General features: G+C 49.3%; 5 protein-coding genes across 5 annotated transcripts; all 5 read right to left on the bottom strand.

Annotated features, from left to right (window-relative positions):
• Window positions 1-537: 537 nt before the first annotated feature.
• On the bottom strand, window positions 538-1377 carry EI90DRAFT_643258 (uncharacterized protein). Its single transcript, XM_039067903.1, has one exon. It carries the CDS (start codon window positions 1293-1295, stop codon window positions 840-842), a length of 456 nt encoding a protein of 151 aa, XP_038917390.1. The 5' UTR covers window positions 1296-1377; the 3' UTR covers window positions 538-839.
• A 1273-nt stretch (window positions 1378-2650) lies between these two features.
• On the bottom strand, window positions 2651-3291 carry EI90DRAFT_3053520 (uncharacterized protein). Its single transcript, XM_039060025.1, has one exon. It carries the CDS (start codon window positions 2968-2970, stop codon window positions 2776-2778), a length of 195 nt encoding a protein of 64 aa, XP_038917389.1. The 5' UTR covers window positions 2971-3291; the 3' UTR covers window positions 2651-2775.
• Window positions 3292-3626: 335 nt separating this feature from the next.
• EI90DRAFT_3053519 (uncharacterized protein) lies at window positions 3627-4596 on the bottom strand. Its single transcript, XM_039060024.1, has one exon. It carries the CDS (start codon window positions 4478-4480, stop codon window positions 3764-3766), a length of 717 nt encoding a protein of 238 aa, XP_038917388.1. The 5' UTR covers window positions 4481-4596; the 3' UTR covers window positions 3627-3763.
• Window positions 4597-5069: 473 nt separating this feature from the next.
• EI90DRAFT_643170 (uncharacterized protein) lies at window positions 5070-8439 on the bottom strand. The gene is made up of 5 exons (XM_039067902.1): window positions 7388-8439; window positions 7194-7333; window positions 6999-7137; window positions 6896-6947; window positions 5070-6844 (listed from the first exon to the last, which is right to left on the bottom strand). Exons 1-5 carry the CDS (start codon window positions 8000-8002, stop codon window positions 5232-5234), a joined length of 2559 nt encoding a protein of 852 aa, XP_038917387.1. The 5' UTR covers window positions 8003-8439; the 3' UTR covers window positions 5070-5231.
• An 819-nt stretch (window positions 8440-9258) lies between these two features.
• Window positions 9259-10424, bottom strand: EI90DRAFT_3288802 (G-protein alpha subunit-domain-containing protein). The gene is made up of 6 exons (XM_039067123.1): window positions 10382-10424; window positions 10119-10336; window positions 10019-10050; window positions 9852-9956; window positions 9743-9768; window positions 9259-9679 (listed from the first exon to the last, which is right to left on the bottom strand). Exons 1-6 carry the CDS (start codon window positions 10410-10412, stop codon window positions 9474-9476), a joined length of 618 nt encoding a protein of 205 aa, XP_038917386.1. The 5' UTR covers window positions 10413-10424; the 3' UTR covers window positions 9259-9473.
• Between the last annotated feature and the right edge of the window lie 12418 nt (window positions 10425-22842).

The following is a 22842-nucleotide window of genomic DNA, read 5'->3' as shown; positions in this document are numbered from 1 at the left end:
ATAACCTTCAAATCTGGTCGACGTGTCGAGGCGCGCTGATCACTAACGATGCCTTCGATGACGATGTCTCTGATGATTGGGTCAGGGTCAGGGTTAGGAAATGTATAGTCTCTTGCCTCCTACTTTGGTTTCGTGGTCCCTAGGTGACGCATCAACGTCTCCCGCAAGGTGTCCTCCCTGCCAGCTCGAAATCCATTGTATGATGCCGCAATTTTAATGCTTCGATGCGCTGGCATTATTCTCAGTTTGTGCGGATAGGTAGAGAAGTGCGGTGAATTGGCTGAAGGATACAGTAGTGGGGGGAAGGTTCTGGTTCAGCCAGAGGCATTCTGGGGTTTTTATGTGGCTCTGGATATTCCGAATGCCATACGTCATCATCTTGGATTTCATTTTACTCGGTACAACGGAGGTGTAGTACGGAGGTGTAGTGACCAATTAAAAAGGAGGAATGATTAACCCAAGTCTTTATATACACACACCTGCCTGACGCGTTCCGGCGGTACTAGGACATGTCCAGTCGAGATTGTTGGTCATAGTCGCTATACTGTCGGTTAGAGCACAGAGCAGGGCTACTATCCTCGTACCGCAGCGGCTCGATGAAGGACGGAGCCTCCCATCATCTCGTCTGTCGAGCCCTTGAAAGACACTAAAGCACCGGCAACTTGTCCTTCTCCGTCCGTGTCAGGTTCACTTTAGCCATATATGGATGGAGATATGGTGAAATGACACACCACCTATCTATACGTCATTGACCACCTCAAGTTATTTCCCTTGGCGAGTTTACGTCAATGACAGGAGAGGAATAGACCCCCATACGCAGTTAACCCCCATGGCTTAGATCATGAGAGAAGGATAAGAGCACAAGGCATTACATTGATGAGAGGAGGACTCTGCCTAAACATGAAGCCAACCCAGTCGGGAGAGCGGCTGGAGGGAGTTGACCGAACAACCTTCCGCACCGTCCAATTCAACATACGGTTCATATATTGTTTATGTGTGTTCCAAATTGTACCAACTGTCCTCCCTCTAATTACGCGCAGCATCCTAAGTGGGCCCGACTCGACCTCAGTACACGTTGACCACCCTGATCCCTGTCTGTGTGCTGCATTCTTTGATGTTGGAGCAACTTTGACACGCGATGTGCGGCTGACATTGCTCCAAGTTCGGGAACAGCATACTCTCCAGTAAGCTTCCCAAGAACGAGGCAACCAGACAGGTGGGTGGTCCCCATGAGTTGCCGAAGCGCTGCTCAATGGCCATGTGTTGATAGATTTCATATTAAATTGTATGGACATCAGCTCAACTGCATAACAGCGAACGCGTATCCACCAATAATAGCTAGCCCCTTATTTCGTAGCTGAGATCAACTGGCAAGACTACGAAGGGTGAGATCATTCAGAAGCCCCTCTGGAGCATGGACAGCCGTAACAGTGCAAACATTCCACTAAGGGAAGCGTCTCTAGAACCAGACGCGTTGCGATCTGCTTGGTAGTCAACATGCGCTAGAAGTTCAGCAAGACCATGAGCATACCCAGTGCGAAGCAAACAAACTGTCGTGTCTGCTGGGGGTTGAGTATTGGCTCGCTCAACTCTCCTGTTTTAGAAGTCCTCTAAACAGGAATGAAATAGATCTAGCAAAAGGAATCTCTCAATGGAGCAAACTCCCGCACCCATCAAGGTAAATGTAATCAAACCAAAAGGAATATCTCAACAAAGTGAACAGTCGCACCCAGGCTCGTACCCAGTCGGAGTCGGTCGTAGAGTAACATGCAATTTGCTCTTTTCGCGCAAAAAAAAAAAGCAAACCACATATTATTGCGCGTCCACGATCGACTCCGACTGGGTACGAGTCTGTGTCGCAGCTGTGAAAGAATGGGTCCGAAAGGAATCTCTTGACGGAGCGAACCCCTGCACCTGTCAAGGTAAGAACGAGGCAACCAGACGGGTGGTCCCTCACGAGTTGCCGAAGCGCTGCTCAATGGCCACATGTGTTGATAGATATCGTATTAAAGTATGGAGATCAGCTCAACTGCATAACAGCGAACGCGCATCCACCAATAATATCCAGCCCCTTGTATTGTAGCTCAACTGTCGGAGACTACGAAGGGTGAGATCATTCAGAAGCCCCTCTGGTCCATGGACAGCTGTAACAGTGCAAACATTCCATCGAGGGAAGCGTCTCTAGAACCAGACGCGTTGCGATCTGCTTGGTAGTCAACATATCCCCGAGGTTCAGCAAGACCATGAGCATACCCAGCCCGGAGCAAACAAACTGTCGTGCCTGCCAGGAGCGGAGTACTGGCTCGCTCAACTCTTTTGTTCTTGTAAGTCCTTTAGCACCAAGACCTTGTACATGCAATTTGCCGAACCCAAAGACTGAGTGAAACACGTCCACATCAGCCATTTTCGCACTTTCGCGCAAGGTATGCACTATTCTGCAGTCAGTCAGTCGTGGTTTCACTGAGTTCGAATGTACGTGGAACAACTTAACTATGAACGCAGTGACTGCCACCAGTCCCTACTACTAATTTAAGCCTATCTATAAGATATCTACCGCATGTTGAATGACATTCTTCGCAATAATTCCCCCTATACATCATATCACGTTGCACTTGCGACCCGTCCAAGTACCTCAAATTAATAGCATATTGCCACATGTCTGCAAATATATTTCGCCATTGCGCTTGGGCTCTAAGTGCGGCCTAGCCACTCGGAATGTATATAAGCGTAATGTGAGCTGAGAGCACGATATCGAATGATACTGTGATATCGTGCTCAGAGGTCGGGCTGCCATGCCGCGATTCTAACAAGACCACCCTCCGCCTCCGCGTACACAAGGTAGCACCAAGTCGTCAGTCCTTCAGCCGCCCAGCGGTGCAGATCTGATTGTTCTTGCGTGAGTTCCGAGCCAAGTGTCTCCATGCCAAGCGCGGTGAAGCTCGCGTAGAGGCACATGCACATCGCTTCCATGGAAGAGACAGAGGAAAGATCACGAATTGGAAAGCCTGAAGAGGATCAACATATTGTTTATGGCGCCTTCAACGGATTGAGATCTAAAGTCGAGTTTATGAACAGCCGTGAACAACGAAAGTCTTGAAATGGTAACACATATCCCAAATCTAGATAAGGCGCCTCGACACACCCGGTTACTTAGGCCATAGCCATGATAAGGGAGGCCTAAAAGCCGATTTGAGTCAGGGAATGCCTTAGGGTTAGTAGCAATGCCCACACAGCCCTCCGGTATCGCTTCTTTCTTATATTCCGTGTAGATTCTACCGACCTTGGTGACTAGCTCCCACGATGTCGCACTCTATAGTCATGCTCGCCTTTAATTCACCAGCTTCAATCTAGACTAGGGTTTCGGAGCAATCTTAGCGCGAGCACGCTGACATTGAGCATAGCAGAGAATTATCGAGTAAATGGCGTCGCGGGGGGCTCGCCAGTGGCCGTGCTTGTGTCCTGGGGGTAAGCATCGGGAGGTGGCAAGGAAGGGGACTTGAAGGGGCCATAAACATCCCTAGGAGATAGCTGGTATGCTGTTGCGTCCGGGTCCTCGTTGGGGAGGACACGGTGTGTCATCGCTTGACTTTAGAGGATCTTGTTCCCTTCAGCAGTCCTGAGTATGGGGTGTTACTGAGTCATTACCATTCATGTTATAAGATATCAAGTACAGTGATGCACAGTTCTAACTATCGTTGTAACAGAAAGAAGCTCGAGCTTGAAGACTAGCAAGTGAGGAGGAAGAAGTCACAACCGCTGCGGATTAAACGACTTGGCTAATATCGACAACAATTGGGACTGTCGTCTGGCCTTGGAGGAGAAATCGAGTCCCATCCTTGCTGGACCGGAGGCGGTAGAGGTTCGTGGCATCTGAGGGCACTCTATCACCATACCAGGCCCCTAGATGGTTGATGCCACTTGCCCTGAAATCAACCGGTGGGTACTGCCGGGGGACAGTGAATTCTGTTCTGCCGTCAAACCATATCGGTAGCTCCTCGCTTATGTTTCCGGTCCAAAGCAATGGGGTTCTCCCTGTGACAGATGAATAGACGTCGAGGCCTTCGTGCATGCTTGGTGAAAGGTCTAGAAATGGGTGCTTGATCCAGTGCCCATCAGAGTCATGCGCTGCATCTGCCCCGGAAAGATGAACATCCGCCGTATCACCTTCTGCCAAGGGAGTGAGTCGAGTGGATACAGGGTCAGGGATGAGATATGAGCGAGTGGTGGGGACGGTGGGATTCATAATCCAAGAACTGAAATTCGTAACGCGGTAACACGCAATGAATTCACCTGACTTCGTTGACCAGGCGAAAGCACTGACTCCATCAAAAGCGCCAATATATCGTGCTCCGGGAGAAAAACCAAGCGTGCGACGATGAGGAACAGCCAGCCAAGAACTTGGGTGGAAAGACGGAGTAGAAGGGTCGGGAGAAGCAAGGAGCTGAACGTGCGGGTCGTCTGATACCGATATAAGCGTCATGTTGTCGTACCAATGTTTTTCAATCTTCCGTGGGACTCGTACAATGAATAACCCGTTATCTGATGCTAGAGTTGCAGCAGGGAAGGGGCCATTGGGGAGGGTACCAAGATTTACGGGGGTCCTACCATGGCTAAGGATGGCAACGTTTCCCTCATTATCCTCGGAAACGACCCGGTGGCTGCCATGGACAATTCGATCCAGATAGGGTGGTTGGGTGGATCAAGCTGGAATCGGGAGATAGTGCGCTGATGGTCGATGCCGGCGAGCTCAATTATACCGCTACCAAAACCAAGGGCTACACAATCACCATCGGGGGAGAGTGCCGCACACGTCACAATACCATTGCGAACATCGGGATCGTTGAATTGGGCTTCGTAGTTAATCTCCTCAGCACCCCATCTATCGACCTTCCTCGGCAAATTAGGTAGCTTTGTCTCCATGACCATTCGAGCGTTAAGAGAATCCTCACTCAATGGAATTGTGTGCCCAGAGAACTTGCCAGAAATGGTGAAGATCTGGACAGGATCAGAGAGATAGCCGTATAGTTTGTAGAAGGGTGATGAAGACGGGGTGAAAGGAAGCAACGATCGATAAAGGTTCGATGGTTCATAGTAAGGAAGGGCACTGTTCCGATGGCGAATTGGAATTATGCACAATTCCTCTATCTTTTCTTGAGCTTCTCTCAGAAGTTTGAATGAATCGCAATTCTATTGAAGTGGCATAATGTTATTGAAATATGCACAGTATGTATCTATGAATGATTTTCACTTACGTTGAATGGACGAAATTCCGCAGGCAACACAAAGTCAAACTGGGCCAGGAGCATAAACGTCACCAAATTTCGCACAAGGAAGGTATTAAACTCGTTCTGCAAATCGTTGTCCTGCGCAAAGAGTTGTGAAGGGTCTAAGTGTCGAAATAAGTATTTGATGGCATATTGGAGATGTTGAGGGTGATGATAGGGACGATGAAACTCCCGAAAATCCTTCCATTTCTGCTCATCTCCTAAGGGGGGGGTGGTAGGCATCCCAAATACATCCGGTGTACTGTTGTTGAGAAATCGAAGGAGCGGTAGTCCAAGGAAATACCCTTTCACATCTTTGAAAAAGAATACTCTGTCATTTTCATTACCAATTGGGTCCCCTGTTATGAATTCCTTCATCGTTGCATGATAGAATATGACGCTTTTCGCATCCACTGGAGGATTCCCTGAGGAACGTTCCGAGCGACTTACTTGGGAGAGATCGACAAGCGAGCTAATAGGTTCCAATATTGCCAGGACCTCCTCCTCGGACATTCCTAACAGTTGCGACATAGAAAACACACTTAGTGGCTCGTGTGCCGCAATAATCGTGCCGACCACTTGGAAATACTTCTTGGCTGTCTGTGGACGGACTCCGGATGAATCAACCACATAGGCTCGGCGAAGTACACGTAAATACTCCGAGTTGACGTCAACGGGGGCGTTAGTAAGATCGCGGAAGTATTTAAACTCAGACTCAAGTGTTGCACCACGACGAGTTTGAAGGCAGACGTCTCGGACTCGTGTCGAGGCAATGACAGGCAGTTCACGACAAGCAAAAGCAAAAGCATCCAGATCTTCCCCTGATGGTTTCCACAAAGACTCTTCAATACGATTCCGAAGGCCTTCCTCCACGATGCGACGGACCGTGTGGAACTTCTCGCCTTTAGCAAGCGCATCCACATCTTCACATGGTATGACAAGACCCCGACTCCGAGCTCTGCCCCAGGCTGATGTAACCGATGACTCTGGTCGACAGCTGACCAACACCGCAAATGCAGCTGGTAGCTCATCAAGGATAAGTACGAGCTTCATCAAGCACTCGAGTTCCTCCTGAGTCCCACACTCATCCAGCCCGTCCAAGACGATGCCGAAGCGTCCGTCGCTCGAAGACAATATGCTCTTGAGTTCGTGCATGGGGTCGATGATCCAAGCTTTCATTTGTTTCTCCAGTACAGAATCGGGAACGATCTTCAACGACAACGGCTGTCGAAGGTGACTGACAAGCAGGCCCTCGTACTCGGCATTAAACGAAGCAAGTTGGCGTGCAAGGGTAGAGGGAAAGTATTTGATCGAATCGAGCCCTGTTCCCTTTTGATTTTTGTCCCAGAAAAACGATGCTGCCAAGTGATTCCGTTTGTCAAGAGTCGAAGCAACACTCGTTGATATGGCGGTCTTTCCAGTGCCCGGAGAACCGCGCAACCAGACAAACCGGTGCCCCCGCTCCTTCAGGCGATCAAGAATGGATCTTTGAATCTCAACACGTGTGCTTTCCAAGCATTCGGACCTGCTGATCACGGAGGAATACTGCGCATCCACTTTATGGAGTTTCAAAAGCTCATCTAAAATGCCATTGAGTGTCAAGCGGTGAACATCAAGCGAGAATAACAAACAGTCCACCGATAACCGGATTGTGTGGAGGAGATTTAGCGTTGTGGCAGCGGTCTACGGGCACCCCGTCAGCCGTAGAGCAGTATGAACGCCAATGAAACGAACCGTAAAACGAGAGATAGCATCACCGATGCAAGACTTTACGGAGCTTACTTCCTGCGTTATCTCAGTCGCACGGATTACCCTCTTGGCAAGCTTTTGGCGTTTGAGTGCTTCAATTCGTTCCAGTAGTCCTTGTAGGGCTCTATGACCAGGCGTTGAGATTCAGATGAGAGAACGATGAAATCACTATGTTCATACGAGTTGAACTGTTGAATTACGTCGCTGATTTCATGTGGGACTTGGCCAGTCCACAATTGGAGCGGTCTAAAGATTGTTTCGTGAGCCTTCCGAACTTCATCGCCCAATCCCTTAAGATTTTCGTCGTTGTCGTCAACGCTCTACATGGAGGGTGGGATTAAATATGAAGGTCACATCATTAGATGACAGATTACCTCGTAAACTTGGAGCCATGTTAGAAGTATATTTGGTATCTGATCAAGATTCGCAATGGGGACGAACCTGAGGGCAGAGGCAGCGGTTTGGAGGACGAGCCTTGTTGCAGCGATGGTTGTTTTCTTTCTGTCGCCAGTAGGAACGGCTGACGATGATGGAATTCGCTCCATTAATGACGAAATATCCAAGTCCACGCCTGTGCGCCCTAGTTGTAGGTGGCCCGCAGTATTATCATGAGTGACGCGCTCTATAGGTGTATCACGAGGGATATTGTTGGTGGCTCCGAGGTGAGGAGACAACGGTAGCGATTTGTTAGGGGGCCCAGAGAGGGGAGATTGATCAACACGACTGGAACCGGAGCTTGAGCTTCTGCGGAACAGCCCAGATAGAGTGTGTCGAAAAAACGTCTGCGAATCTCCACCAGTTTGCGTGGTGGCAGTGGGAAGGTGGAGAAGAGATCCGTCAGATTCATCACGATCTCCGCTAACCGGAGTGATCTGGATGTCGGGAAAAGGGGAGGTCAAGGCCTGAGAGGGACTGCTTAGGGGCTTGGAGGAATGTCGTCGCTTTGACAGCCGGGAGAAAAGCCGAGAGGACTTGGATCTGTCAGCCATCACACAATAGTACTAGTAGTCGCAAAGATCGTGATGAACTGTGAGTATCACCGAGCCTAGGAAGGTGACCAGCCTCTCTTTAGCAGCTCTTTAGACCGAGCCGTTCATGTGTCGCCAGGTAGTTGTGGCCAAATCTTAATTGATTAGTTCTACATTCCTTTTTCGGTTAAGCGCCCACTTGTTAGACAAAGCCGGAGGCGATTCTTTTTTGTCACGTTTCTTTTCTTCCCCTCACCTCAGTTGTCAGACCTGAACCCCATCATCGCTAGTCCTCCGAGGGAGTGCCACCCAAATGTTCAAGGTTGGTACCAAAGCTTAAAAAACTTGCACTGCCTCAGCTAGTATTTTACGGGCGATTTATAGTATGGAAATCGACTTTTGAGTAATCGGTGCGTGTGTTCTGGATATTTAGCCTGTAGACTTCAGACTGCTCAGACTCGTACCCAGTTCCAGGACTGGTGGAAAGATCGAGCTTACCCTGTGATTGAGCAGAAATTAGCATCGAACATCGTCGGTAAGGCGAAAGGCATTTGACCTCAAATAAACGGGATGACAACGACGAAAAACCTGCTGGTTCCGCTTAGGAATTTCAAGTGCAGATCTTCATGCCGAACGAAGTCAGTGTGTTCGGAATGCGGCTCCTCGTGCTCGCAGCATCCCCAGTCCTCAAAGTGGCAAGATCTCTGCCAGTCTTAACAACGCTGATCACTGGTCCATAGGTGGGTGTCGGATGGCAATTCCATGAGTGCATCAACCAATGCCGGGAGGATGCTCGGCTCCATGCAAGGAAATCTTAATCGGTACAGCAGCTACCACGAACAAATCTAGGCAGGGCGGATCAAGCTGGAATCGGGAAATAGTGCGCGCATGGTCTATGTCGGTGAGCTTGATGATACCGTTACTAGAACTACCATGCTGCACATCTCACAATGATTGGGCTTCCTAATTGACCTCTTGCGCACCCCACCTATCGGCTTTCTTTGGCAATTTTGACCGTTCGCGCGTCGAGTAAATCCCCGCTCAACGGAATTGTGTGTCCAGAACACTCGCCAGAATGGCGGGGTCACTGCAGAGGTAGAGAGATGGCCATAAAGGGGCGATGGTTGTGAAAACCGATATGGGAATCTTTATGGGCAGATAAAGCACTCCTGAACGTTACTATTTCTTCCTTTTGACATCCGGATCCCGGAAGTGTGCTGACAGGGTACTGATTTGGCTCATAAGATTGCTCTGTGCGTTGACTCCTACACGTAGGGACTGAATAATTAGCAATCACGATGCTGCAATACACACACAACGTCCTAGTCGCAACCCCAACTACACAGTCAACAATGTGACATCGCGAGAGCTACAGATGTTCCACCAAAGGGGGGCGTATAACTTCATGACAATCTATATATATATTCATGTGCGAGATCACCATGGGAAATTTAGGGTGACAGGTAATGAAGAGAGATATTGCCCATCGGATCTAGCTAGCTGATCTGGGTGTGTAGTGTTGGAGATATCGGATCGACACCCGAGAGGTGGGCGATGAAGTGGAGCGGTAGATCATGTAGTTCGGGAATTGTGCCTCACTTAACGTACTAAAATATCGCACGGGATATTCCGCTACAACAACTCCAGAGTAGCCAAGTGTGCTTCCGTTATTACGTTGTTGTACCACAGCTAGGAGAACTGCGAATAAGGAATGGGGCTGATCAACCGTCAGTTTTCAGCCTGCAACTGATCGGGGCGTACATTTAACCTGTTTCGTGTCGGTGTCACTTGTAAAATGTGTGAACACCCGTTTGTTCGGGGATCGATAGATACAAAAAGCTTCCGAAAATAAGCACAGGCGCCCACATACCCTTCGCGTCCACGGTAGTCCTTCACGTATAAACCAAGAGGTTTTGAATCGATTTTGTCCACCAAGAGATCGATCTTATTGAGGTATTGGATCGAGCAAGAATCTCTATGGGTGTGTAGAAAGAGAGCAGCAGGCTAGCCATTGAGGGACGAGCCATCTGGAGTTACATATCGAGAGCCACCGATTCAGCCATTCGACTCTGGGTGGGGGTCAGGTTTCAGGCGAACAACACGCATGACGTCAAGGAAGGACTAATTCCCTACGGACCTGGTCATAATCACTGAGACCAACAAAGAAAGCGATGACGCCCAAGTCCTTGAAGAAGTGAAGCCATTTCCGCATTTCCGACCGTTGACCCCCGACATCAAAAACCCAGTACGTCAGGTCGACGGAAAATGATACGTCGAATTCACCCCAAAGCGTAGATCTGTCGGCAGGTGGCCACGAGTAGATAGAGATCCGTGGAAGCTCATCAAAGTAACTGACTGGGAAAAATTAGGCTATTTTCAATGAGTATCTGGATGACGAACTCGGGGGCCAAGTCACCGCGCCGAAACTCATTATGGTTTCTTGGGGTTCGGGATCCTTCGTGAGCGCCGTAATTGCCTCATATTCATATCTCCTTTGGCAGTGTCGAGGAGGTAACACTCATAGGAGCCCCATAATGTATTCACGATGGCCTTTATTATCTGCGTGAAGTGAAGAATAACAACTTCCTGGGTAAAGTGTCCTAATTTGCCTAAGGAACGCAGACTGTGTCGGAGTATGAGCGGCTTAGGCTCAGTCAAGGAGCGAGCTCAGATCGCTAGCTTGCCACTGTCTGTGTAGGGAATCCAGTTGAGATGCGTTGGTGTGTAGATGAACCAGCCTTGGCCCCGGTCTCGTTTGAATGAACCCCCAACTCCATGCTGGCAAACAGGCCTCACATGTCAGACATGGCTTCATCTCCTTGCTATGCAAACTATCCCAGGCAAATTAACTTGTAGCCCCTGAGAAGTGCCCTGGTTTGCCACTCATGCCAACACGATTCATATATTGTTGATGTGTGTTCCAAATTGTACCTACTGTCCTCCCTCCAATTACGCGCAGCGTCCTAAGCGGGCCCAACCCAATCTCAGTACACGCTAACTACCCTGGTCCCTGTCTGTGTGCTGCATTCTTTGATGTTGGAGCAACTTTGACACGCGATGTGCGGCTGACATTGCTCCAAGTTCGGGAACAGCATACTCTCCAGTAAGCTTCCCAAGAACGAGGCAACCAGACAGGTGGGTAGTCCCCATGAGTTGCCGAAGCGCTGCTCAATGGCCATGTGTTGATAGATTTCATATTAAATTGTATGGACATCAGCTCAACTGCATAACAGCGAACGCGTATCCACCAATAATAGCTAGCCCCTTATTTCGTAGCTGAGATCAACTGGCAAGACTACGAAGGGTGAGATCATTCAGAAGCCCCTCTGGAGCATGGACAGCCGTAACAGTGCAAACATTCCACCGAGGGAAGCGTCTCTGGAACCAGGCGCGTTGCGGTCTGCTTGGTAGTCAACATGCGCTAGAAGTTCAGCAAGACCATGAGCATACCCAGTGCGGAGCAAACAAACTGTCGTGTCTGCCGGGGGCTGAGTATTGGCTCGCTCAACTCTCCTGCTTTGAAAGTCCTCTAACAGGAATGAAATAGATCTAGCAAAAGGAATTTCTCAATGGAGCAAACTCCCGCACCCATCAAGGTAAATGTAATAAAACCAAAAGGAATATCTCAACAAAGTGAACAGTCGCACCCAGGCTCGTACCCAGTCGGAGTCGGTCGCAGAGTAACATGCAATTTGCTCTTTTCGCGCAAAAAAAAAAGCAAACCACATATTATTGCGCGTCCACGATCGACTCCGACTGGGTACGAGTCTGTGTCGCACCTGTGAAAGAATGGGTCCGAAAGGAATCTCTTGACAGAGCGAACCCCTGCACCTGTCAAGGTAAGAACAAGGCAACCAGACGGGTGGTCCCTCACGAGTTGCCGAAGCGCTGCTCAATGGCCATGTGTTGATAGATTTCATATTAAATTGTATGGACATCAGCTCAACTGCATAACAGCGAACGCGCATCCACCAATAATAGCTAGCCCCTTATTTCGCAGCTGAGATCAACTGGCAAGACTACGAAGGGTGAGATCATTCAGAAGCCCCTCTGGAGCATGGACAGCCGTACCAGTGCAAACGGGAGGTGTCTCTAGAACCAGACGCGTTGCAATCTGCTTGGTAGTCAACATATCCCAGAGGTTCAGCAAGACCATGAGCATATCCAGCGCGGAGCAAACAAACTGTCGTGTCTGCCAGGGGCTGAGTATTGGCTCGCTCAACTCTTTTGTTCTTGTAAGTCCTTTAGCACCAAGACCTTGTACATGCAATTTGCCGAACCCAAAGGTTGAGTGAAACACGTCCACATCAGCCATTTTCGCACTTTCGCGAAAGATATGCACCATTCTGCAGTCAGTCAGTCGTGGTTTCACTGAGTTCGAATGTACGTGGAACAACTCAACTGTGAACGCAGTGACTGCCATTAGTTCCTACTAATTTAAGCCTATCTACCACATGGCATTCTTCCTCCCGTATGCATCATATCACGTTGCACTTGCGGAGGGAAATCAAGACTCACTGTGCTTCCATGAGACTTGCATCAGGACGTCGATGACGTTGGAATATTAACGATAATCTCGGCATCCGAGTGGCAATGGGGAAAGGAACGATAGGCAGAAATTTAATCTTTATCCTTTGCTTGATAGCCTGGCCGCTGAGCGATAAAGTGGAGAATTTTTGTCCCTCAAATATATCTCCTCTACGAGACTGGGGTGAGAGCCACTGTTTTCATCGCAGTCCTCGTCCACACAACGTTCATATTCATATGTTACATACATGTGTCACAGAATTACGTGTGTAGCCAATAATTAGCCTAATCCTCAGCGCTCAATCGCAGGCAGCACTTAAAGCGCAAACGCAATAACAAAATATATCTACAAACATATAACCTATGGTGCTTGGACGGGTCGCAAGTGCCATAGAAAACCATAGGGATGAGGCCACAATGGGGCCGGGGTCGGACCAGATGAGAGTAGACCACTAGAATAAAAACATCGGTGCAAACATGTGTAAATACATGCATCGTGCTTGATTCCAACAAGTGCAATGTGATATGATGCATACGGGGGGGATTATTGCAAAGAATGCCATTCAACATGTGGTAGATAGACTTGAATTAGTAGTAGGGACTGATGGCAGTCACTGCGTTCACAGTTGAGTTGTTCCACGTACATTCGAACTCAGTGAAACCACGACTGACTGACTGCAGAATGGTGCATACCTTTCGCGAAAGTGCGAAAATGGCTGATGTGGACATGTCTCACTCAGTCTTTGAGTTTGGTGAATTGCATGCACCAGACCTTTGTGCTAAAGGACTTGCAAGAACAAAAGAGTTGAGCGAGCCAATATTCAGGACTGCGCAAGCACGCCGTCTGTTTGTTCCGCACTGGGTATGCTCATGGTCTTGCTGAACCTCTGGAATACGTTGACTGCCAAACAGATTGCAAGGCGTCTGGTTCCAGAGACGCTTCCCTTAGTGGAATGTTTGCACTGTTACAGCTGTCCATGCTCCAGAGGGGCTTCTGAATGATCTCACCCTTCGTAGTCTCCAACAGCTGAGCTACAACATAAGACTAGCTATTATTGATGGATGCGCGTTCGCTGTTATGCAGTTGAGCTGATGTTCATACAATTTAATCTGATGTTTATCAACCCATGGCTATTGAGCAGGCTTTGGCAACTCGTGGGGGACCACCTGTCTGGTTGCCTCGTTCTTGGGAAGTTTACTGGGGGGTATGCTGTTCCCGAACTTGGAGCAATGTCAGCCACACATCGCGTGTCAATGTTGCTCCAACATCAAAGAAGCAGCATACCGACAGGGACAGATATAGAGGATTATTGCAAAGAATGCCATTCAATTACATGTGGTAGATAGGCTTAAATTAGTAGTAGGAACTGATGGCAGTCACTGCGTTCACAGTTGAGTTGTTCCACGTACATTCGAACTCAGTGAAACCACGACTGACTGACTGCAGAATGGTGCATACCTTTCGCGAAAGTGCGAAAATGGCTGATGTGGACGTGTTTCACTCAACCTTTGGGTTCGGCAAATTGCATGTACAAGGTCTTGGTGCTAAAGGACTTACAAGAACAAAAGAGTTGAGCGAGCCAATACTCAGCCCCTGGCAGACACGACAGTTTGTTTGCTCCGCGCTGGGTATGCTCATGGTCTTGCTGAACCTCTGGGATATGTTGACTACCAAGCAGATTGCAACGCGTCTGGTTCTAGAGACACCTCCCTCGGCGGAGTGTTTGCACTGGTACGGCTGTCCATGCTCCAGAGGGGCTTCTGAATGATCTCACCCTTCGTAGTCTTGCCAGTTGATCTCAGCTACGAAATAAGGGGCTAGCTATTATTGGTGGATGCGCGTTCGCTGTTATGCAGTTGAGCTGATGTCCATACAATTTAATATGAAATCTATCAACACATGGCCATTGAGCAGCGCTTCGGCAACTCGTGAGGGACCACCCGTCTGGTTGCCTTGTTCTTACCTTGACAGGTGCAGGGGTTCGCTCTGTCAAGAGATTCCTTTCGGACCCATTCTTTCACAGGTGCGACACAGACTCGTACCCAGTCGGAGTCGATCGTGGACGCGCAATAATATGTGGTTTGCTTTTTTTTTTGCGCGAAAAGAGCAAATTGCATGTTACTCTGCGACCGACTCCGACTGGGTACGAGCCTGGGTGCGACTGTTCACTTTGTTGAGATATTCCTTTTGGTTTTATTACATTTACCTTGATGGGTGCGGGAGTTTGCTCCATTGAGAAATTCCTTTTGCTAGATCTATTTCATTCTTGTTAGAGGACTTCTAAAGCAGGAGAGTTGAGCGAGCCAATACTCAGCCCCCGGCAGACACGACAGTTTGTTTACTCCGCACTGGGTATGCTCATGGTCTTGCTGAACTTCTAGCGCATGTTGACTACCAAGCAGACCGCAACGTGTCTGGTTCCAGAGACGCTTCCCTCGGTGGAATGTTTGCACTGTTACGGCTGTCCATGCTCCAGAGGGGCTTCTGAATGATCTCACCCTTCGTAGTCTTGCCAGTTGATCTCAGCTACGAAATAAGGGGCTAGCTATTATTGGTGGATACGCGTTCGCTGTTATGCAGTTGAGCTCACCACGGACACCCAGGTAGAAGGCCTCGTTAGGTACCCAAATTGAACTTTCGATCTCCGGCCTAACAGGCCTAAATGCATATGAACGTTCTAAGGCTCGTTGAACTTTCTCTTTTGTATTGATTTGAACATGTAAAACGTTCATCACGAACATTTAGAACGTTCTCTGACTGTATAGAACGTTCAGCAATGCCATAGAATGTTTTATACTACCTGAGGGATGCCCTAACCGTCCACATACTCATGGAGATCGTCCTCCGCATCGTCAGCGTTGTCTAAATCACATTATTATTGGCTATGGTACGCAAACGTATATACATGAATAGAAGTAATGCGCAATATATGACAATCGGTGCACGCGCAACCGTGAAAGTGTAGAGTATTTGGTGCTACGTGATAGACAGCAGCTAACGGAATTTATCTCGAAGGTTAAAAAGTCGAAATTTCGAAGAGGAAAGAGTGAACGGGATATGATAAAGGGTATGCGGATCAGGAGCCTTGTGAGGGATTATGAACTTCCGCAGAGAAATCAAGACCTGAGACTAGCACACCTTGGGGATTGGACGGGGATGGCATTATGAAGGTGGCATCTTGGGGATTGGACACAGACGGCGTCATGAAAGTAGCACCTTGGGTATGAGACACAGACGGCATCATGCAAGTAGAATCATACCCATGGTGTGCAAACGGAGACCAGCCATTATTAAATCCCATTCCGTGGCTAACAAAGGGCACCACCCCAGAAGGACCGAGATATGGATGTACCCCTCCTGCAGCTGAATTCCCTTGCAGCGCAGGACCTGGAAGTGACTGCCCCATTACTTGGTAATGATGTGGGCCTACCGACCCAGTGGGCGGCTGCCAGTCCATATCGACAGAGATGGGATTGGGGGGGGTTGTCGGAGTGCTGGGTGTTGCCAGCCTGGCCCGTTTCTTCATCAGGGCAGGCTGTTTCCCGGCAGCGCGTCGGCGAGGGTTAGGAGGTGGGGTGGAGTCCTCGACATGACCATGACTGTCATTGTCACTTGCATCCTCTCGTTTGCCTAAAGATGGGTCCTTCGCTTCTTTGAAAGAAATCAGGACACGGCCTGTAGTGCTGATGATAATCCCGTCGTCGTCGCCGTACTCGCTGCGGTTGAACGCTCGAAGAGTGGGCCTGACATCGGCATTTTCATGGAAAAATGCATTCCAAATGACCCGCCACTGTGCTGTGCCAACATTACTGACATCCTGGTCCCAGAACAGCGATTTCCAGTCTAAGCTATCTGGCCAGTTAATGAGAGCAACGTCTGCTGACTGAAATTTTTGAGGAAGTTTCTTCCAGTCAATGCGCCTGCAATTCTCGGCATAGAGAGACCTCCGTTTCATCATTTGCATAAGATAGTCTGAGCACACCGATCGATAGTCTTGCTTTTTCGTGGGTTCAGGAGGTTGGTGGTTCTTCCCGTTCGGGGCACGAGCGCCACCGCGGCCAATCATGGCATTAACATTCATAGCGATTTGATGAAGGGCAACCTTGAAGTCAGGCATGATGCCTTTCAGGTAGTTCGTCAACGTCGGAGTACCACAATAGATTTTGTCCAGCTGATGGGGCATGGGCTCGCTGCTGCCAGAAACCAGGATGATGGCACAATGCAAACCAACCGCTGTGGCAGCATTGACTTCCTCAACAAGTCGCTTCGACCAAGTTTTCATGACTCGTTTTTGAACTTGACCGGCACTGCCAGTGAGTCCGTCCATGAACTGGAGCTTGCTTTCCTCATGTCGAAACACAAGGTTACGGGAGTATTTTGTCCATTCCGATGAATCTTCGCCACCGTGGCTCTCAACAAGGGCTTGGTAAGCAGGCCTGACTACTGTCCTCGTATATTCAGCAGCAGAGATACTGTCGGGATCCGGATTTGGGTGCGAATCAAGGTAGGAAGCTTGGAAAGCATTCCACACATTCCCGCGGCTTCGATGCTGCTTCTGCGTAAGGATGAGATTGACAAGAGCGAGGATGGAATCGAATGTCCGATTTTTGGACTTCGCAAATGCATCAATCTCCCTCAGGAAGCCCTGGGTAATCCCTTCAAGCTCCGCCTTTTCCGATTTGTTGAGTCGACCACCTTTTAGCTTCGCACTGAAATCATCATCTATGCCGATGGTTCCCAAATCCGCTTCGTCATGCTCACTCAAGGCATGAAGATCGCCCTTGTCAGAGGGGTTCAAATCACTGACGAGATTGAGAGTCTCGGAGGGATTGCCGGTATATGTGGCTGGCACGTCGATTGTACTGCGGGTGGGGGACGACAGAGTCTCATCATTGATGCCGCAGGCTACCATGTTGCCGTTGGGAGGCAGAGATGTATGGACGTCGCAATGGGTATCCTTTGTAACATCACCGGCCCCACTCTGGGCAGACGATGGTGGAGTGGGACAGTTGGCAGAAATTTCAGACGGCAGAGTGCCACTGCCACTGCTGTGACTGGGGGACGACGACATAGCGACATTGATGCCATGGGGTACCGCGGCAGGTGAGTGCATGATACTTCCATCGCTGCATGCGGCTGCTGCAGTGCGGGAGGATGGCTGCGCTCTGCCAGGAAGTGTCAAGGTCGGTGTGGGTTGTACAACAGCGTCCAACGACACTGTCGTCACAGCACTGGCAGAGAGTTGGATTTCATTGCTGGTACCAGGTTGGACATCACCACCGTCAGCTGGAGGGACGGTAATAGACGAAAGCGTAGACGAAAGCTGGGTGGTCGAAGTTTGGTTGGTGCCATCAATATCTTTGCCTACGACGACATCACACCCTGCAGCACCCGCTATGGCAGTACGACGATTTGAGGTGTTTGTCTTCTTCGACCCTCTCTTGCGGCCAGTAGCTTTGGCGCGCACGCGGGCGGATCGACGAACCGGTGGAGCAGGATCAGAGGCTGAAGTTTGGCCCCTTCGCAGTATGAGTTTAAGGCCAGAATTCGACGATGCCATCAGAAGGGCAGCGAGCACGAAGCCAAGGCAATCAATATGAATGTGTGGGCAGATAAAGCGAAGATAAATCGAATAACAGGCAGTGAACGTGTGGTGGATGAAGCGAAATCGCTCTCGTTGGGTCGCAAAATGATTCTCGTCCAGGCGCAATATTATTAGGCAGGCAGTCCAAAGCTCTGGCGATCTATGAGTGGGCAGAAATAGCGGTCAATATCTCCGTCTTCGTTGCATTCTCTTGACGTACATTTGGGAACAAGACCGTTGTCGTTGGCGAGAAACTGAGTTAAATTGAGCAGGTGAAGGCGCTTTCGTTGTTTAACGAAGCTGCTTCACTAGCCAGGAACTAAGTTAATCTGGGCAATCCAGAGACCTTATCAATCTACAAGCAGATAGGAACGGCAATCAATAGACCAATCCTGTTTGTATTCTGCCCGTTCGAGACAATATGGTGACTTCGAACAACGTTTCATGTGATCGATATAAACAAAGTGCAACAAATATAAACATAGTCATACTCCACATGAACAAACGGGGGAACAGGAGAGGGGATGTGCGGGGGCGAAAGTAGGGAAGGGCAAAGGAGAACATTATGACTGGATAGGCTTGTAATACAGCCCTTGATTTACATTCAGTTCAACTGTCACCATCCATTTCCCACTTCTCGTATATGACAAGGTTTCAAATCTCTCCTCAACCATTGCCTTATTGCGAGCCTCGGCGTGCATGGATCCAAAAATCCTTCGAGAAATCAGGCGCAGGACAAGATCCGCATCTCCTTCACTTGGCCATATCTTAAAGCCACTAAAGTATGGCTTTAGAGTGTCTCGGCTTTTGTGAACAGCGACCCAAGCTTGCACGATGAGCAAAAACCGTCTCCGGCTTCGTGCAGATACCTTGTTTTTTAAAAGGGTGTCTTTCTGATTCAGGAAGTCCTTTATTGTGTCTGTCATGAAGGAAAGGCGTACCATGGTACGCAGGGGTGGTGGATCTGGGGACGATGATACGAAGGGGGGAAAGTGCTTATAATCCAGAAGAGTTTCTGCGATGTTATCGCGGGTGAGACGGGGTGGTGCAAAAGAGGGATCAAGCCATGCATCAAGTTCTGTTGATGAGCGGGCTTCTTCATAGGCAATAGCGACATATTGAAGCTCGATACGGGAATAGAAAGGAGCTAGTGTGTGATGCACCTCATGTTGCTGCATAAGGGCTTTCCCCGGGATCATTGCCCAAGAATCCGGATCTGGATGATTGTTTAGGACTTGCAGCAGTGCCTGAGCTTTTCTACGGCACTTGAGCAGCAAAGAAACGCGCAACTTGCCACCAACAGAGACCTTCGAGGCAGGACGGGAAGCGCAGACACCCCAACAACGAAAGCTGTCGACCCACAATAACGGCCAATCAGCATCCTTCTGATAGTCATCCATGTCTAGGGGCACAAGGAGTTCAAACCACAGGTCCCTGGGAACAGGTTTGAAGTCAATAACGCTGGGAATGTCCGTCGATCCAGAAGTTGAAGGGGGATCATCAGCGTGTGTCAAGTTGGGGCCGGAGTCCCCACCGACGTGGAGGTCGTCAGCACCAGTGCCCGAAAGAACAGAGGCTGCTGACATCGGACGCTTTTGCGGGATGATGTTGAGCGGGCCCGATAGCGAACCGCCCTCGCGCAAGATGAGCTGTGAAGTGGATAACCGTGACCATGAAGACGGTCTTGGTTGGGTTGGGGAAGGGCATGGAGCGGGAAGCGGCGATGAGGTAGGCGCCAGCGAAGAGGGAGGTAACGGCAGAGAGGGAGGCGCCAGCGAAGGGGGAGATGGTGGCAGAGAGGAAGGCAGCGGTAAAGAGGGAGGCGGCGGCATTGGTGGTGACGTGGGTTTCTCGAAACATCCACTTACGCATTCAAGGTAAGCCTTCGAACGTTCAACTCGTTCAAGACGAGCACGCACACTAAGCCGTGCTGGGTCACGCCACTTCCAGCGCAGGTATCGGAGAAGAGGAGATGCATTTTTCTCCTTTATGCCACTAACAGAAAGCTCCTTTTGGATGGTCTCCCGTGCACTTGCATCTCCACAGTAAGCAAGAGCTACCAAGATGGCACCCTGCTCACAATACTGACCAAAGAAGTTGGAGTCAGTGATACGTTGAAGTTCTCGATCATCAATATCGCCATTAACGGCGATCTCTAAGAACTGAAAGGAAGGTTCGTCGCCGAATGTGAGGACATGACTCGGTGTCTCCTTTCCCAGAATTCCTGGTGAGTTGGATTTTGGTACAAATGAGGGGGAAAAGCAGGCTGGAAAGTGGTCCTCGATAATGTTAAGCATGCCATCGCGAATCGAAAACACTTTGTTGGAGTAAACGTCACCATCAAAAAATTGTTGTGGCAGCTTGAGCGTGATGAGACTCTCCTCCCATTGTTCCCAATTAGGCTGCCTGACCCGCCATACCCGAGGGCGATACAACCCCCGCGTATTGTTAAGACGAGTTGACACGCGAAGGAATTCCACGAAGCGGAGACCCTCTCGTTCGGCAGCAATAAGCGACAAGGCGATGGGATCATTGTCAGTGCGGTCGTCATTGTCAGAGGGTTTCTCCAATGTAATGGAGCTGCCGTACTGGCGAACTATGAAGATGGGAACACCGTGTCGGTGGAGAGTTTGGACGTCACTGGACTGAAGGGTTTGGCTTTCGTCGTCGTTGGGCTTAAGTACAAATGTAGTGCCAATGAGGGAGGTGTCGACAGGGATACAAGGCGGTGAGCAGCCCAGCTGCTTTGCAGCAAAGTCAATGCAGTGGAACATGGCGTAGTTTGTCCACGCAAGCATTTCGAGCCCTCGGCGAAATGAGGTGAGAATCGAGAAGGGAATGTGCGGAAGGGAGCAAAGCTTCCGGTTCAAATACGTCGAGGGGAGTGTGGATCCATCGAATTGAAAAGGGATTGGGACTTTCCATTTTTTGATTATTTTCCCCCACTGATGAAAACTACTCTCTGTCTGTCTCAAGAAATACATGATGTCTGATAGTTGTTCGCTATCAAAAACGATACCGCGCATTGTGGGGCCAAACCCAGGGAAGCCATCACAGCGCTCGCCTTCACGAAAGCTTAACTCCTCCCACCTATGGTCCAATTTTTCATTCAAGCGGCAATGTGGGAGATATGGAAGGTATGGGCGCTGCGAATCGAAAACGATAGGATACCGTGTGTAATCCCAATGATGATCAAATAGGAATGTGTCAGCAGCAGTGAATGCAGGAGGGGGGATATTTTGAGAAGGGGTTTCGTTGGTTGGCTGTCCCAGGAACTCGTATTTATGCGCTCGAGGGCTATTTGAGGCCAACAGCGACCATGAAAACCGGTGGTAAACCCTGCGTCGATTTGTGGCTGTAGTAAGGGGAATGGGGGGGTGAGCCGCCAAGCTAGAACTGGGGGAAGAAGAACATACCTTTAGGATATCGTCGTATGTGGCGTTGATTGAGCAGCTTTTGATTACTCAACGCAATGTCAAATGGCAAGTCACCATTTACGTCGACAAATCGCAACAATCTATAATCCCATTCTACTGGAGTTATGGGGGTAGATGACCGTTCATTCATAAACGATTCATCAAGCAACCACTGCAACCACTCCGACAAGCCATTGGAAGCATGACCCTGTGTCACTTCATCATGATGAAGGTTGACAGATGCCATATTGCGTAGCCGAGCGAGCGAGCCTTCCGCAAGATGACCAAGCGACACCTCAGCTGGCTGAGGATTGGCATTGACCACATGATGCGGATCGAGGCCGCGAGTCGGACGATGGGTTGTGTGACTAGTCATCTTCCTCACGAGTCAATCTACGTGTAAACAGTAATAGAATATCAGGGCTGTGCGCGCTATGGCCCTAATCATCCTAATTGTGAGAATGCTTACTGGAAACAAGACTGTGAGGGGACGCGCCAGAGTGGAGTGTGATCCGGCAACAACCGCAGAAACATGTGACCTGCCACCGGTTTGGAGTTGGCTGAATTTAAATCTATAGAATCCAGATTAGATTAACCTCAGTCCCGTTGTTCACGATGTGAAAACCAAAATTTCTCGCTTTATAAGAAAGGCGCTTTGAACAGCGTGGTAGCGAAGAAACCACAAATGGAAGACGAAGCCGTAACAACAACACCAAGTTACGTTGACACGAGGCCGCGCCCGGATTGATAATGATGGAAAATACACACCGCTCCGTGCAACAGTGCAAACCTGGGTAGCATCTATTGTTGAAGTGCACATTCATGACCGAAGGTCGCCAGATAACGATGCGGTTGAGCAACGGAAAAGAAACGACAGGAACAAACTCCAAAGATAAAATTGTCGATACAAACACATGTAAATACATATCTTCCTATCATCCATCTAATTCCGCACTGAGTGTTGTCCCGATGGCATCCGTGTGTTGTCACGACTTGTTCATCCAACACGCACTCACGATTAATGGGAATTGGATGTGGTGCCGCTGCCTCGGCAACGAGAGGAGATTGAACAGGTTCCCACGGCGTCAAGGCTGCCAGACCCAACCCCAACCTTGTTTCTTTACAGTAAATGTAACATAACTTGTGTGCAACGGGCGACTCGGAACGATAGAATAACGTGGCGACGACCCCGACAAACGTCGAAGCCTCTTGAATTTTTGAGCGACCGAGAAAATCAGAGAAAAAACAAACTAAACACATACGAAAAACATCAGCATAAGAAAGACCATAACTGGGTATACCGTACGCGAGGTCAACTGTGTGCGGCGGACAC

This window comes from Cantharellus anzutake (genome assembly GCF_015039405.1).
Source record: "Cantharellus anzutake strain C23 chromosome Unknown EI90scaffold_18, whole genome shotgun sequence".
NCBI lineage: Eukaryota > Fungi > Basidiomycota > Agaricomycetes > Cantharellales > Hydnaceae > Cantharellus > Cantharellus anzutake.
The sequence above is the reverse complement of the archived record's forward strand: the minus strand, read 5'-3'. Positions and strand labels throughout refer to the sequence as shown.